Source organism: Pristiophorus japonicus, chromosome 9, assembly GCF_044704955.1.
Source record: "Pristiophorus japonicus isolate sPriJap1 chromosome 9, sPriJap1.hap1, whole genome shotgun sequence".
NCBI classification, from domain to species: domain Eukaryota; kingdom Metazoa; phylum Chordata; class Chondrichthyes; family Pristiophoridae; genus Pristiophorus; species Pristiophorus japonicus.
The window spans coordinates 143,748,913-143,762,387 of record NC_091985.1 but is presented as its reverse complement, the minus strand read 5'-3'; the positions used below and the strand labels follow the sequence as shown (position 1 = coordinate 143,762,387).

Here is a 13,475-nt window from a genome sequence, read left to right as displayed (position 1 = left end):
CACGCAGCTCTTTATGGTGCTTGAGGCCATTCGGCCACACTTTAGGGGCGGCGTCAGTGGCTCGACGGCAGCCGAAGATACAGCAGCAGCCTTCGAGCTGTGAGTGGGACTGAGGCCATTTGGACAGGGAGAGGCAGCCACATCGACAGTTTTATATTTAAATTTGAAGAATGGGTGCTGCTGTCAACACCACGTATTATGCAGTGGTTTGCCATCTTTGTTCTTGGTGGACGTTGATTCATTGCAAAGTTGAATTGGCACTCTTATTTTTCCAAACACACAGTCCTTAATTTGCATGCACCAATGCAGCACCGGTTCTGCAAGTTTAGCAGTGAAAAGCTGAACTCACTGATTTCAACAGGTGATTTATTCAGCAGTGCTGCTAAAAGCACGCCCTCACACACAGAAATATCAAAAAAAATTAAATTACAAGCCTTTGCAGGGGTCCAAGAAACAAATCTTCACTTTTTCTGCAGTATTTTAAAAAATGGCCGAGTGCCAATGTCCGTGTGAGATTGCGCGAGCGTGCACGCTCCAACGCGCATGCGCAGGGTTGCCGGCACCACGAAGGCTAATTTAAATTGTACCCGCCCCCTGCTGCTTAGAAAATCGGCGAGAGTGTTAGGCTCCGCCCCCTGCTGCGAAGAGCGCGCCGCGCCAAGCAGACATTGAGCTCCCAGAATATCAGACTTTTTTTTAGGTGCAGTTTTCGGCGCGAAAAACAGGCGCCCGGCTCGGAGGTGCGCCGTTTTCGCCGCGGGACGAAACTTGGGGCCTATAAGGGGGGACCAGTGGATGTGGTGTATTCAGATTTTCAGAAGGCATTCGATAAGGTGCCACACGAGGTTATTAAACACAAAAGGCTCATGGGATTGGGGGTAATATACTAGCATTGATTGAGGATTGGTTAACGGACAGAAAACAGAGTAGGAATAAATGGGTCATTTTCAGGTTGGCAGTTTGTAACTAGTGGGGTGCCGCAAGGATCAGTGCTTGGGCCCCAGCTATTCACAAGCTATATCAATGATTTGGATGAGGGGACCAAATGTAATATATCCAAGTTTGCTGATGACACAAAGCTAGGTGGGAATGTAAGTTATGAGGAGGATGCAAATAGGCTTCAAGGGGATATAGATGGACTAAATGAGTGGGCAAGAACATGGCAAATGGAATATAATGTGGAGAAATGGGAAGTAGAAAAGCAGGGTATTTTTTAAATGGTGAGAGATTGGGAAGTGATGTTCAGAAGGACCTGGGTGTCCTTGTACAGGAATCATTGAAAGTTAACTTGCAGGTACAGCAAGCAATTGAGAAAGCAAATGGTATATTGGCCTTTATGACAAGAGGATTTGAGTATAAGAGTAAAGACCACTTACTGCAATTATATAGGGTCTTGGTGAGACCGCACATTGAGTATTGTGTACAGTTTTGGTCTCCTTACATAAGGAAGGATATACTTGTCATTGAGGGCATGCAACGAAGGTTCAGCAGACTGATTTTTGGGATGGGGGGATTGTCCTATGAGGAGAGATTGAGTAAACTCGGCCTATATTCTCTGGAGTTTAGAACAATGAGAGGTGATCTCACTGAAACATACAAAATTCTTACAGGGAAGATGCAGGGAGAATGTTTCCTCTGGCTGAGGAGTCTAGAATCAGGAGTCACAGTCTCAGAATAAGGGGTCGGCCATTTAGGACTGAGATGAGGAGAAACTTCTCCACTCAGTGGGTGGTGAATCTCTGGAATTCTCTGACCCAGAGGGCTGTGGAGGCTCAGTCTTTGAGTATATTCAATATAGTGATCGATAGATTTTTGGATATGGGGATAGTGCAGGAAAGTGGAGTTGAGGTAGAAGATCAGCCATGATCTCATTGAATGGCAGAGCAGGCTTGAGGGACTGAATGGCCTACTCCTGCTCCTAATTTTTATGTTCCAAAGTGGCACTTGCGCCCATTGGCCTCATACGAATAAAGTGCAGTAAACTGACTCTGTAAACTCCAGTTGGGATCAGCAATATAGGGCACTGACGCATGCGATTCGAGCGAAATTGCTGGGATCGCAACCCATGGACTTTTGGGGTCAGAATATTTACAGAAATCTAAAGAAGTTATGCACACTTTAGCAGCAATTTGCATTATAGCCGCAGCTGCCTTTGTCGCCGCAGCCGCCACGGCCATTCTGTGATCTCTTTCCTGAAGTTTGATGTTGATGTCACAAAATTTCCCAGGCTTGAAATTGATCTAAATCCACCAATCAGAGAGCAGTCTTTTTTAATTCTTCAGGCCTGGCCAGTTTAAAAAGCTGAGGCTGAGTAAAAACAAAAGTAGTTACATAATGGCCTGCCAAAACGCTACCAGCGGCTGGGTGAACAGCCAAGGATTGTGCAATTAAGGATATCTGCATTGAATCGCCAGTGGAGGAGGTGAGGGCTGCCCTGGAATAGTGAACTACAAAAGAAGACTGCCCATGAAACTCTTCACACTGACCCGCCGGAAACCTGAGAAGGACCAGAAACTGATTGAAAGTGCCTTCAGTTTTTACTTTCTCCTTTACAAAGTGGAGGAGGCACACATTCCAGCTTTGGTTACTCAATTTAGCAGTGATTCCACTACAGCGCAGCAGAGTGCAAGAACAGCACTAACTGTGTCTAGTGTGACAGGGGTCACACAGCTTCCTAGTGCTTTTAGTTAAAGCATGATGCTACATTGGCAACTGTGCCAACCCTACCCAGCATGTGCACAAAATTGCCATCAATTTGAGGATATCTCAAACATCTAGAGGGCAAATCATGCGAGAAAGAAAGCTGAAAATCAAACCTATGCCAAGGTGGCTGCACCAAAGAGACTGATTGCAGCATCTTGTGAATTTACAGAGATAAGCACTATGAGCAGCAATAAAGATTGATGAAGGGGCAGGAAATAAATTGGAATCCTCCAAACTTTTGTCAATCCAGACTATGTCTGCTCACTTTCCTTGGAGTAGCTATCCAGCAGTATGGTGACAGCACAAAATGTTTGCTGGCATTCATCAAGCAATGTCATAAGTCATTAGTGAGCCCCTTAGAGTGCACTTACGGCTGCAACAAATCAACTACATCAAAACAAAAGCACGTCAGTGAAGGATATAAACATGTTGGAGTAAAGTTTCTGCTTTGGGTGCAGTCGGCAATCTGGGCGCAAATTGCACTTGAAATTGTGCTGGTTTTCTGAAGTGAAGTTATAGTTCAAGTTTCTGCTCAAACTCATTTATATAATCACAAATGTAAAATCTTTCATGATTTGCAATCAAGCAGCGTAATAGAATGTAATTGTTTTTTTCTTGTTTGTATTAAAAAATATGAATTGATATATTTAAGAGTGGTAACCTAGCGCAGTTTTATTAATTCAGCTGAAAATGGGTTTATCGCAGAAAATAAGCATTTTTAATTAGAGTGTCTAGTCCACCATCTGTGAGTACCCTGATGTAAATCACTTAAAATGACTTTTAAAAAGTCATATAATGAACCATTTACTAATTTCATTGGTACACATTAGTCAGTTTCTTAGTAAATTCAATATTTTTTAATATTTAAAAACTTTCAAAACGTGCCTACTAGTGCTTTTGCGCCAAAATAACTACCGGTAGCTTAATTTGAAGAGCCACCTGAAAGGGTCACAAATGGGTGCAGCCGACGAAAACTCACCAACGGGGCCGGCTTCCAGCCAGTGTTTTTTAAACCAGCGTTAAAGTTCTCAGAAACTCAATTTACGCTCAACATAACTTGTGCTTAAAATTCACCAATTTAAAAAAAACTATATGCTGGTTTGGTCGATTTCAGATGATTTGCACTGGCAAATACTGCAACCAAAAAATATACTGAAAGAAAGACTTGCATTTATATAGCGTTTTCATGACCTCAGGACAACCCAAGATGTTTTGAAGTGTAGTCACTGCTGTAATGTAGGAAATGTGACAGCCAACTTGCGTACAGCAAGCTCCCACAAACCACAATGTGATAATGACCAGATAATTTGGTTTTTTTTAACTAATGTTGGTTGAGGTATAAATATTGGCTAGGAGACCAATAGTGCCATGGTTTCTTTTATGTTCACCCGAGAGGGCGGTTTAACATCTCATCTGAAAGACGGCACCTCCAACAGTGCAGCACTCCCTCAATACAGCATTGGAGTGTCAGCCTAGATTATGTGCTCAAGTTTCTGGGCAATGGGTAACACTAGATACTGGACATAACTGAGGATCTGGGCTACAATATCTTGAAATGCCCAGGGTTCCTCTTCAACCCCTGGGAATTGCTTGACCTTGCATTGTATCATCATAGGCAGTCCCTTGGAATCAAGGAAGACTTGCTTCCACTCTTAGAATGAGTCCTTAGGTGGCTGAACAGTCCAATACGAGAGCCATAGTCCCTGCCACAGGTGGGAGACAGTCGTTGAGGGTAAGGGAGGGTGGGATAGGTTTGCCACATGTTCTCTCCGCTGCCTGCGCTTGTTTTCTGTATGCACTCGGCGATGAGACTCTAGGCGCTCAGCGCCCTCCCGGATACACTTCCTCCACTTAGGGCAATCTTTGGCCAGGGACTCCCAGGTGCCTGTGGGGATGTTGCACTTTATCAGGGAAGCTTTGAGGGTGTCCTTGTAACGTTTCCTCTGTCCACCTTTGGCTCATTTGCCATGAAAGAGTTCCGAGTAGAGCGTTTGCTTTGGGAGTCTCGTGTCTGGCATGCGGACAATGTGGCCTGCCCAGCGGAGCTGATCAAGTGTGGTCAGTGCTTCAATGCTGGGGATGTTGGTCTAGACGAGGACGCTAATGTTGGTGTGTCTGTCCTCCCAAGGGATTTGTAAGATCTTGCGGAGGCATTGTTGGTGGTATTTCTCCAGTGACTTGAGGTGTCTACTGTACATGGTCCATGTCTCTGAGCCATACAAGAGGGTGGGTATTACTGCAGCCCTGTAGACCATGAGCTTGGTGGTAGATTTGAGGGCCTGGTCTTCGAACACTCTTTACCTCAGGCGGCCGAAGGCTGCGTTGGCGCACTGGAGGCAGTGTTGAATCTTGTCATCAGTATCTGCTTTTGTTGCTAAGAGGTTCCCGAGGTATGGGAAATGGTCCATGTTGTCCAGGGTCGCGCCGTGGATCTTGATGACTAGGGGACAGTGCTGTGCGGCGAGGACAGGCTGGTGCAGGATCTTTGTCTTACGGATGTTTAGCGTAAGGCCCATGCTTTTGTACGCCTCAGTAAATATGTCGACTATGTCCTGGAGTTCAGCCTCTGAATGTGCGCAAATGCAGGTGTCGTCCGCGTACCGTAGTTTGACGACAGAGGTTGGGGTGGTCTTGGACCTGGCCTGCAGATGGCGAAGGTTGAACAGCTTCCCACTGGTTCTGTAGTTTAGTTCCACTCCAGCGGGGAGCTTGTTGACTCTGAGGTGGAGCATGGCTGCGAGGAAGATTGAGAAGAGGGTTGGAGCGATGACGCAGCCCTGTTTGACTCCGGATGTGGATTGGATCTGTTGGTAAGGATCACGACATGCATGTTGTCGTGAAGCAGGCGGAGGATGGGGACGAACTTTTGGGGGCATCCGAAACAGAGGCGGACATTCCATAGACCCTCGCGGTTGACAGTGTCAAAGGCCTTTGTAAGATCGAAGAAGGCCATGTATAAGGGCTGGCGCTGCTCACTGCATTTTTCCTGCAGCTGTCGCGCTGCATAAATCATGTCCGTTGTGCCCCATAGGGGACAAAATCCGCAATCTGACTCCGGAAGGAGCTCCTTGGCCAGAGGGAGAAGACGGTTGAGGTGGACTCTAGTGACAACTTTCACAGTGGCTGATAGCAGGGAGATTCCCCTGTAGTTGCCGCAGTCGGACTTGTCCCCTTGTTTAAAGATGATCACGATCACTGCATCTCTGAGATCTCCCAGCATGTTCTCCTCCCTCCAGATGAGAGAGATGAGGTCATGTATCCGCGCCAACAGCGCCTCTCCGCCATACTTTAATGCCTCAGCAGAGATTCCATCCGGTCCTGTAGTCTTGTTGTTCTTGAGCTGTCTTATGGCTTTTCCTACCTTGTGCAACGTTGGGGTTTCACTGAGGTGGTAGCAGGTCGCATGCTGTGGGATGGAGTTGAGAACACTCGAGTCAAAGGCAGAGTCACGATTGAGGAGATCTTCGAAGTGCTCCTTCCAGCGAGCCCTGACTGCCTCGGTGTCCTTGATGAGTGTTTCCCCGTTCTTGGCCAGCAGTGGGGTGGGGCCTTGGGAGTTTTGACCGTAGGTGGCCTTGACTGTGATGAAGAATCCTCGCACATCATGACTGTCGTCCAGTTGTTGTATCTCCTGTGCTTTCTCCATCCACCACCTGTTCTGTAACACCGACTGTAGCCAGCAAATGCTCAGACTTAAAGGTTAGGATAGATGTTGGGAGTGATCATCCACCAGACTTGTTCACATGGAACTTCTACTCGACTCCAAATACCCAAAACATTAGGCTGGGACTACAAAAGAGCCAATTGGGCTGCTTTCAGGCTGTATCTAGCAAGGAACATCATCCACCCAAGATTCTGCAAAAACCCTGACTACCTGAAGCTGGCCGGTAAGTAGCTAACGTGCCTGAATGGGAGCAGTAAATGCAATAATATAGATGAAGAAGGATCCTGATGAGAGGGCTGCTGTGATACCCCAACACAACACTAGGCTGATTCGCTTAAAAAACAGATTCAGGAGGGACTACATTAAAATACAGGGAGACGAGACATCCATCAACCACCTGCACACTAAAATCCAACAAAGCTGACACTATTGAGCAGTGGGATCTTTTCTGCAGAAACCTTGAACGCGGTTCTGGCATCTGATCCATAGAGCTACGGGCAGATCAACTGTAAAATCACACCAATATTGCAGTGCTTAGGCTACTCAGAGAAAGCAGAGTTCGTCAAAGATCATCTCTACACTGTCCACATCAAGCCAAATCACCACAAACTACAGCAGCTGGGAAAAGAAGGAGAACAATTACATCCACATACAACCAGAACTGTTCCAAGATCTCAGCACAACCCTGCAAATAATGAAGATAATGCACTGAAGAGCAATGCAACTTCCTTGGCCAAGCTAATTACTGCTATTGAATTTATTAAGGCTAAGGAGCGTGTGAGAATAATCCCCAAAAGTGGATGGCATCAAACACCGATGCTGAGCAAAGCAATAGTCGAGATGATGGCCATATTATTACTTATTATTGTTGGGCTATTTCCGAAGATGCTGGAAATCAGCTGTGGCCATAATAGTCCACAAGCCAGGCAAAAAATCTAGTGACCCCAGAAATGAACTGCCCAACAGGCTGTTGAAGAGAGTCATCATATATTGCCCGCAACATCACCTCGAGGGCAATGACTTCTTCAACTCAGGTTAAGCAGGGTACAGGAGAGGAAGAAACACCATTGACAACTTGCTACAACTGGCAGAACATATTCTCCAAGCCTTTAACAAGAAAGCGTGCATATTGGCAGTGTGCTTGGAAGTGAATAAAGATTTTTGACAAGGCTTGGCATATTAGGCTACAATACAGCACTTCCGAGCTCAACATCCCCAGTGAGCTGATTTGATGGATATCAAATTTCCTGGCAGAGCGCACAATTAGTAGTACAAAGGGGATAGACAGTTCCAAGAGGTTTTGCCAATGGCAGGAATTCCCCAGGGCTCAGATCTCAGGCCACTTATGTTCTTCATTTTATGACAATGGCATTCCAACACCCGAACAATGGATTGGGCCTTGCCCACAGTTTGGGTATCCTCCATGAGTTCAGCAGTAGCATCAGAAAAGCTCTAGACATGCCTAGATGATTTGGACGAATGGGCTCACCAATGACAAATTTTGATGAACTCCAGAAAATTGCAGTGTGTATTCTCCAAAAGAAACAAGCATAGACAATATGCCATGAGGATTGAGTTTCTGTCGTATCCAATAAAAAAACAGCAGAAATTCCTGGCATAACTTCTCAGTGGAATCTGGCTCGGAAATAGCATGTCATCCACATCACTGCTGGGACATCAACCAGGCTGGGTTAATTTATCATCTGTGGAGAAAGCACACAGAAAAGTCAGCCATGAACTGTCCTCAGCTGCATCTGCCCAGTCCTGGAATATCCAAGCTGGGTGTACAGCGTGTTATCCTCAGATTAAAAGACCATCCGTTTTTGGGGTTTATTCTCGCATGTTCCTTAGATTACAAACAACCCACAATCGAGCTATAACGTCAGCATATCATCATCAATGCATGGATTTCTGTGAATTTCTAACAATGAAAGGCAGGCTTCCGAGACATCTGCAGGAGGTACCTGGAGAAGGCAAGGACTAACAGAGGAAGAAGGGTAGAGCTTGTGCTGGTATATTTGCATCACTATGGATCTGCAGTCGATGGCAGACCTTGGCAACATTCAAACACAGAGAGGACTATGCCATATGGGTCAACTGAATGGCACTGAAATCCACATACCTGTCAAAATTGACTCACAAATTATCGAATATTCAATATAAAAAGATGCAAAAATGGAATATACCCTGGGCCATCCTTAGCCAGCTCCCAATCTTACGAGCTAAAGTAAAAATCAGCATTACAAGTGTACAAAGAAGAAAGGAATTACAGATTGGGTAAAAGAATCTTTCAGGTTCGGTTCAGCCTGTGGGTTTCATCTTGGACGTCCCTGGCTAAGGTGATCTTATAAACTTTTACAACATCATGTTTCCCCTTTATTGTAAAACTGCTGCATTACTGTAATATCTATCCATTGTTGTATTTTCAAAATAATAACTAGTTTACAGAACTTGTGGTTGTGGCAGACCAGTCACCATACCACAAGGACATCACTGCAGTAGTTACTCATGGGAAGTGTCCTTGATCCAACCATCCTCAGCTGATTCATCAGTGATCCTCTGTTCATCATAAAGTCAGGAGTGGGGCTGTTCGCTGGCAATTCCCAAGTATTCAGCTCCATTCATAAGTCCTCCGCTAATGAAGCAGCACATGCCAGTCTATAGCAGGACCTGGATAACAGCCAGGCTTAGGCTGACAAGTGGCAGGTAACATTAGTGCTAGATAAGTGCCAGGTGATAACCATCTCAAATAAGAGAAAGCCTATCCATCTTCAATGTCACCGCCATCATCGACTCTCCTAAAATCAACATCTTGGGTATCACCATTGACCTGAAGCTCAATTGGACTAGCCATTTCGTCAGGTCAAAGGTTGGATATTCAGTGCCAAGTGCCTCATCTCCCGATTCCTCAAAGCTGCTCCGCCATTTACAAAACCTAATTCAAGAGTCTGAATACTCACCAGTGGTCTGGTTGGGTGAAGCTACAAGAAGACTTGTCACCATCCAGGACAGAGCTATTTGCTTGATTGGTGCTGCTGGCACTGGACTTAATATCCAGCCCCTCCTCCATTAGCATTGTACCCTGCAGATTGTACAATCTACAGGATGCACTACAGCAACTCACCAAGGTTACTTTGACAGCAACCCCCTCCTATGATCTCTACTAATGAAAAGGACAAGAGCAGCAATGTCATGGGAAAACTATCCTCTCCAAGTTGCACATCATCCTGATGGACACATATCGCCATTCCTTTGTCGTCGGTGGTTCAAAATTCTGGAATTCCCTACCTCATACCATTGTGGGAGCACCATCACAAGGACTGCAGTGGTTCAAGAAGGTGGCCCACCATCACCACCTTAGGGCAACTAGAGATGGGCAATAAATGCAACATTGCTAGCATCATCCACATCGCAAGAATAAATGAAAATAATTGTTAACAGTTGTTCTCTGATCTTGGTGGCCAAGTAGGGGTTAAACTACTATCTGCCATCATGTTGTACAATCCAGTGAACATGTTAATAAAGCAAGAAAGGTAGCTGATGAATTTAGTGCAAACTTTGTGTTGCACAAAAACTCACATAAGATCACTGAGCAACAATTCTAACATATAACATGGTTGTGACTTACCATATTAATTGCCACACAAGGGTAACTTCCAGGCAATTCATTTACATTAAACTGTACAGAAACAGATTAGGGAGGGAGAGGACGCTGAATCATTGCAGAATCATGACAAATTTTGTGAAGTCAGTAAATACAGATGTACATCGACAGCAATGCCAACTCCCAAGTTCTCCAGGGCTGCTCCATGATGTTGGCTTACTGTTCCAAGAATGCCACTCTCCCCTGCTGCTCCATTTGTGGCTCTGCTGGATTTTCCCACTTGGGCCAGTAATGTTAATCTTAGCCATCAGACCATTGAACTCAAAATTCTAGAGCTCCTAGCCCACAAAATACAAACAGGATAAACTAGTGGAGCCAGAATAGGATTGCAAACAGATTCCGTTGCTTTGGCCTTTGCCAAATGAGGTCTTCTACAGAACTCTTTTTTTCACATTACAGATTTGCAACAAAAAAGGGAATTTATGACAGGATGGCCATTCCTGAGTGTATAGAACCAAACATTTTTGTATTCTCACTGGATATTTAAAGATATTGTAGCAGCAGCATGGAATACATTAAAATATTACAACCATCATCCATTTTTTGGTTGTTTTTCTTCTCTTTCTAAACATGCACCTTTCTCCTATCTGTCAAGGCCTGATCAAGTGCTGTTTTGCAACTGTTTATTAGTAAATGTGTGAATGGAACTTTTATCAAAGCAAGTTGCTTCCTCTTGGGTTCCAAGATTTGCAATTTATTCTGTGAGGAAACCTCAGGTATAAACCTGTGCCCAACCACTCTGTGATGCAATACATTTATAAAGGCAACCACATAAGTAAAAGTCACTGATGTATAACTATAGCTTCTGAAATCTTTCAGACTGTAAGCGCAGACATTTAGGCCTGGATTTTCCTTTAGCCACCCCAGGAAGGTCGGAGTAAGACTTCCACCTGCCATGACCCCATCTGAGTTTCCTGGGTCAGGGCTCATTATGTATTCATAGTGGGCTCCCGGTTGGTTCAATGCCAGCAAGTGAGGCCTCAACAAATCCCTTGAGAAAAATTCTGGCGGTGTTGCACCCAAATGGACATGACAATTTTAATGGAGTGGAAGTGCCCAGAAGATGATGAAGAGACCCACTGTTCCTAGAGGCCACGCCCTAAAATGGTATGGGTGTACTGCCTAATGGGAGGTAAAAATGCCCACTATGGGACCTTTTGCTCTTCCCTCCAAAAGGGACATCAGTGGACCTTCCGCCAGTACCCTAGGGATTTCTGCCACCCTTCTCCGTCAGTCTCTAGGGGTGGAATCCGCAAAGGATGGTAAGGAACTAGGGTGGCTTGCTAGGCCCCACCTCCGCACTGTAATTTATATGTGGCAGGAAGGGTAGCGGCGGCCAGCAATTGTCCCAGCAGGGGCTGGGGGAGGAAAATTTAGGTCTGCGTGGAGGTGGCAATGGGCCTCGCTGCTCCATACTCCCACTTGATCTGTTATCCTGTCCGATTTGGAATAGGTTAATATCGAAAAATTGAGGCCTTGTACTTTGCAAAGAATAAATACTGAGATAATTTGCTCCACAATGTGTACATAATTTATGGTTTACATTGTAAAACTACTGTAGCATTTGTACATTATGATGCAAATACTATGAAAACATTTATAAAGTTGATTGTGTGTCACTTCTGAACTGAGATCCTTGGCTCACCAGGATAGAGGATCATGATGATGTCACTCCTATCTTCAATGAGCAGACTAACATGTTGAGATACATTTATGGTGAATACTTCCTGGCAGAACTAATAGAAGCTCAAGATGAAATGAATCATGCTGTTGTCTCTGAGGTCAGTATTTAGCTTTGCGAGCTGACTTTTATGTTGTCTTTTTTTTATCATGCTAATAAACACATTTTCAACTTTGTTTAAACGATGTGTTGCATGGCAACATGCTTGCACTACACAACTGATGTAAAACACAAAGGGACTGTAGAAAAAAAATGCCAAATAGTTTAAAGGGGTCAAATTAAGAATTTTAAATCAAATTATGTTGAAAGGTTATTGGCAAGTATTCTGTTTAGGAACAGGTAATGTACAAAAATATGTGAAGAACATATATTAATGACTCCTATACGTCACAAGGTGACTTTTAAAGTCATTTTGGTTACAGTGTTGGACCTTCCAGAGTTGATACTTGAAATAGCTGACAGTTGGAAGATTTGGTATGAAACCTAAATTAAATAGGAAATAAGTTGAGACTGGCCAAATGTAGTTTGGTTACAATCTTTAAAAATGCAATACCCTCAGAAACTTCTGGCTTGGAATATACAAACATATAAAGGCATTATGTAATATGTAATCCCGTGAGGTTTTACAATAGATGTGTCTTCGAGCTGCCCTATGATAAATGCTACATGAGATGTGATATTGAACCAAACAAACCACAAAGCCCCAGTATGTGTTAAGTTAACTGGTCATGGCTGGGTTTAACATTTAGAATGCTACAGTTCGCCTCAGAGTCCCACAGTTAATTCTGAGAAAAACTGCCAGACTTCCCTCTCTTGATCACCATCCCATATCCCCTGCTGGCAAGTGTGGGTCTGTGGATTTCAAGTGACAACCAGTACAAGGCATGGCTGTGATTCCATCCACTGTCTGATAGCGTGGCAGAAATCATTATTTAGATTGGTACATGAGGATGGCAATTTACAGGAACCTGGGGAACTGTAATCCAGTTCCATGAAACAGTTCCTCCACAGAAAAGGGGGAGAGGGAAGAAATGAACTGATGACCCTTTGCTTTGTGATATAATTGAAATGATGTATCAGTACAATGGTCTATTCCGCTCCTTGTCCGCTCACTCACACTACTACTGTTACTGTCAGATATTTTGTAACTGCCATTTATTTTGAGTCGTAAAGCAAATTCTGTCCCTTACTGTATTGTATGTGTTACATTGCCCCAACATACCAACACATATTGCATACAACTATAGATGACTGTATGTGTTGGGGAAATGTACATTACTAACTCTGCATCATGTGCTGCATACTAACTGGCACACATACACACATTGAAATGAGGCCTGCATTTATTTTAGGCAGCTGCCAGTGCCACCTAATAAAAGGCCCAGCTGGATTTACCAGTGGCCCAGGTGTATGCGGAAATGGAGCGCAGTTCTTCCCACTGATAAATTTGTCATGGTTGCACCTGTAAAAGAAGCAAAACATTGTTGAATTTCTACCACAATAACTTTTCCAGTTATAAGCATTAGCCGTAATAAAGTTTCTTCAGAGCTATAAAAGATACAATGATTATATCGTGTTACTTTAATATGTCATGCAGGTAAACAACTTTGCAGTGGGGTTCATGAGTGTGTGCAGCGAAGTGAATGTTGAACTACTGAACATGTGCTTTGATTTGCGCCCGTTTCACAATCTTCGTAAAAGTCCTTCTGAGAACAGTGAGGGGACACCTACAAAAACAGCACAGGAGCCAGGTACAAAGTTTT

The 13,475-nt window shown here is 44.2% G+C and overlaps 1 protein-coding gene across 1 annotated transcript in view; it reads left to right on the top strand.

Annotated features, from left to right (window-relative positions):
• The window catches only part of cfap61 (cilia and flagella associated protein 61), a 445,137-nt gene that overhangs the window by 68,348 nt on the left and 363,314 nt on the right, over positions 1-13,475 (top strand). The window contains exons 7-8 of the mRNA XM_070889895.1: positions 11,680-11,812; positions 13,310-13,463. Of these exons, the coding sequence (XP_070745996.1) occupies positions 11,680-11,812; positions 13,310-13,463 (287 nt within the window). The remainder of the gene's footprint in view (positions 1-11,679; positions 11,813-13,309; positions 13,464-13,475) is intronic.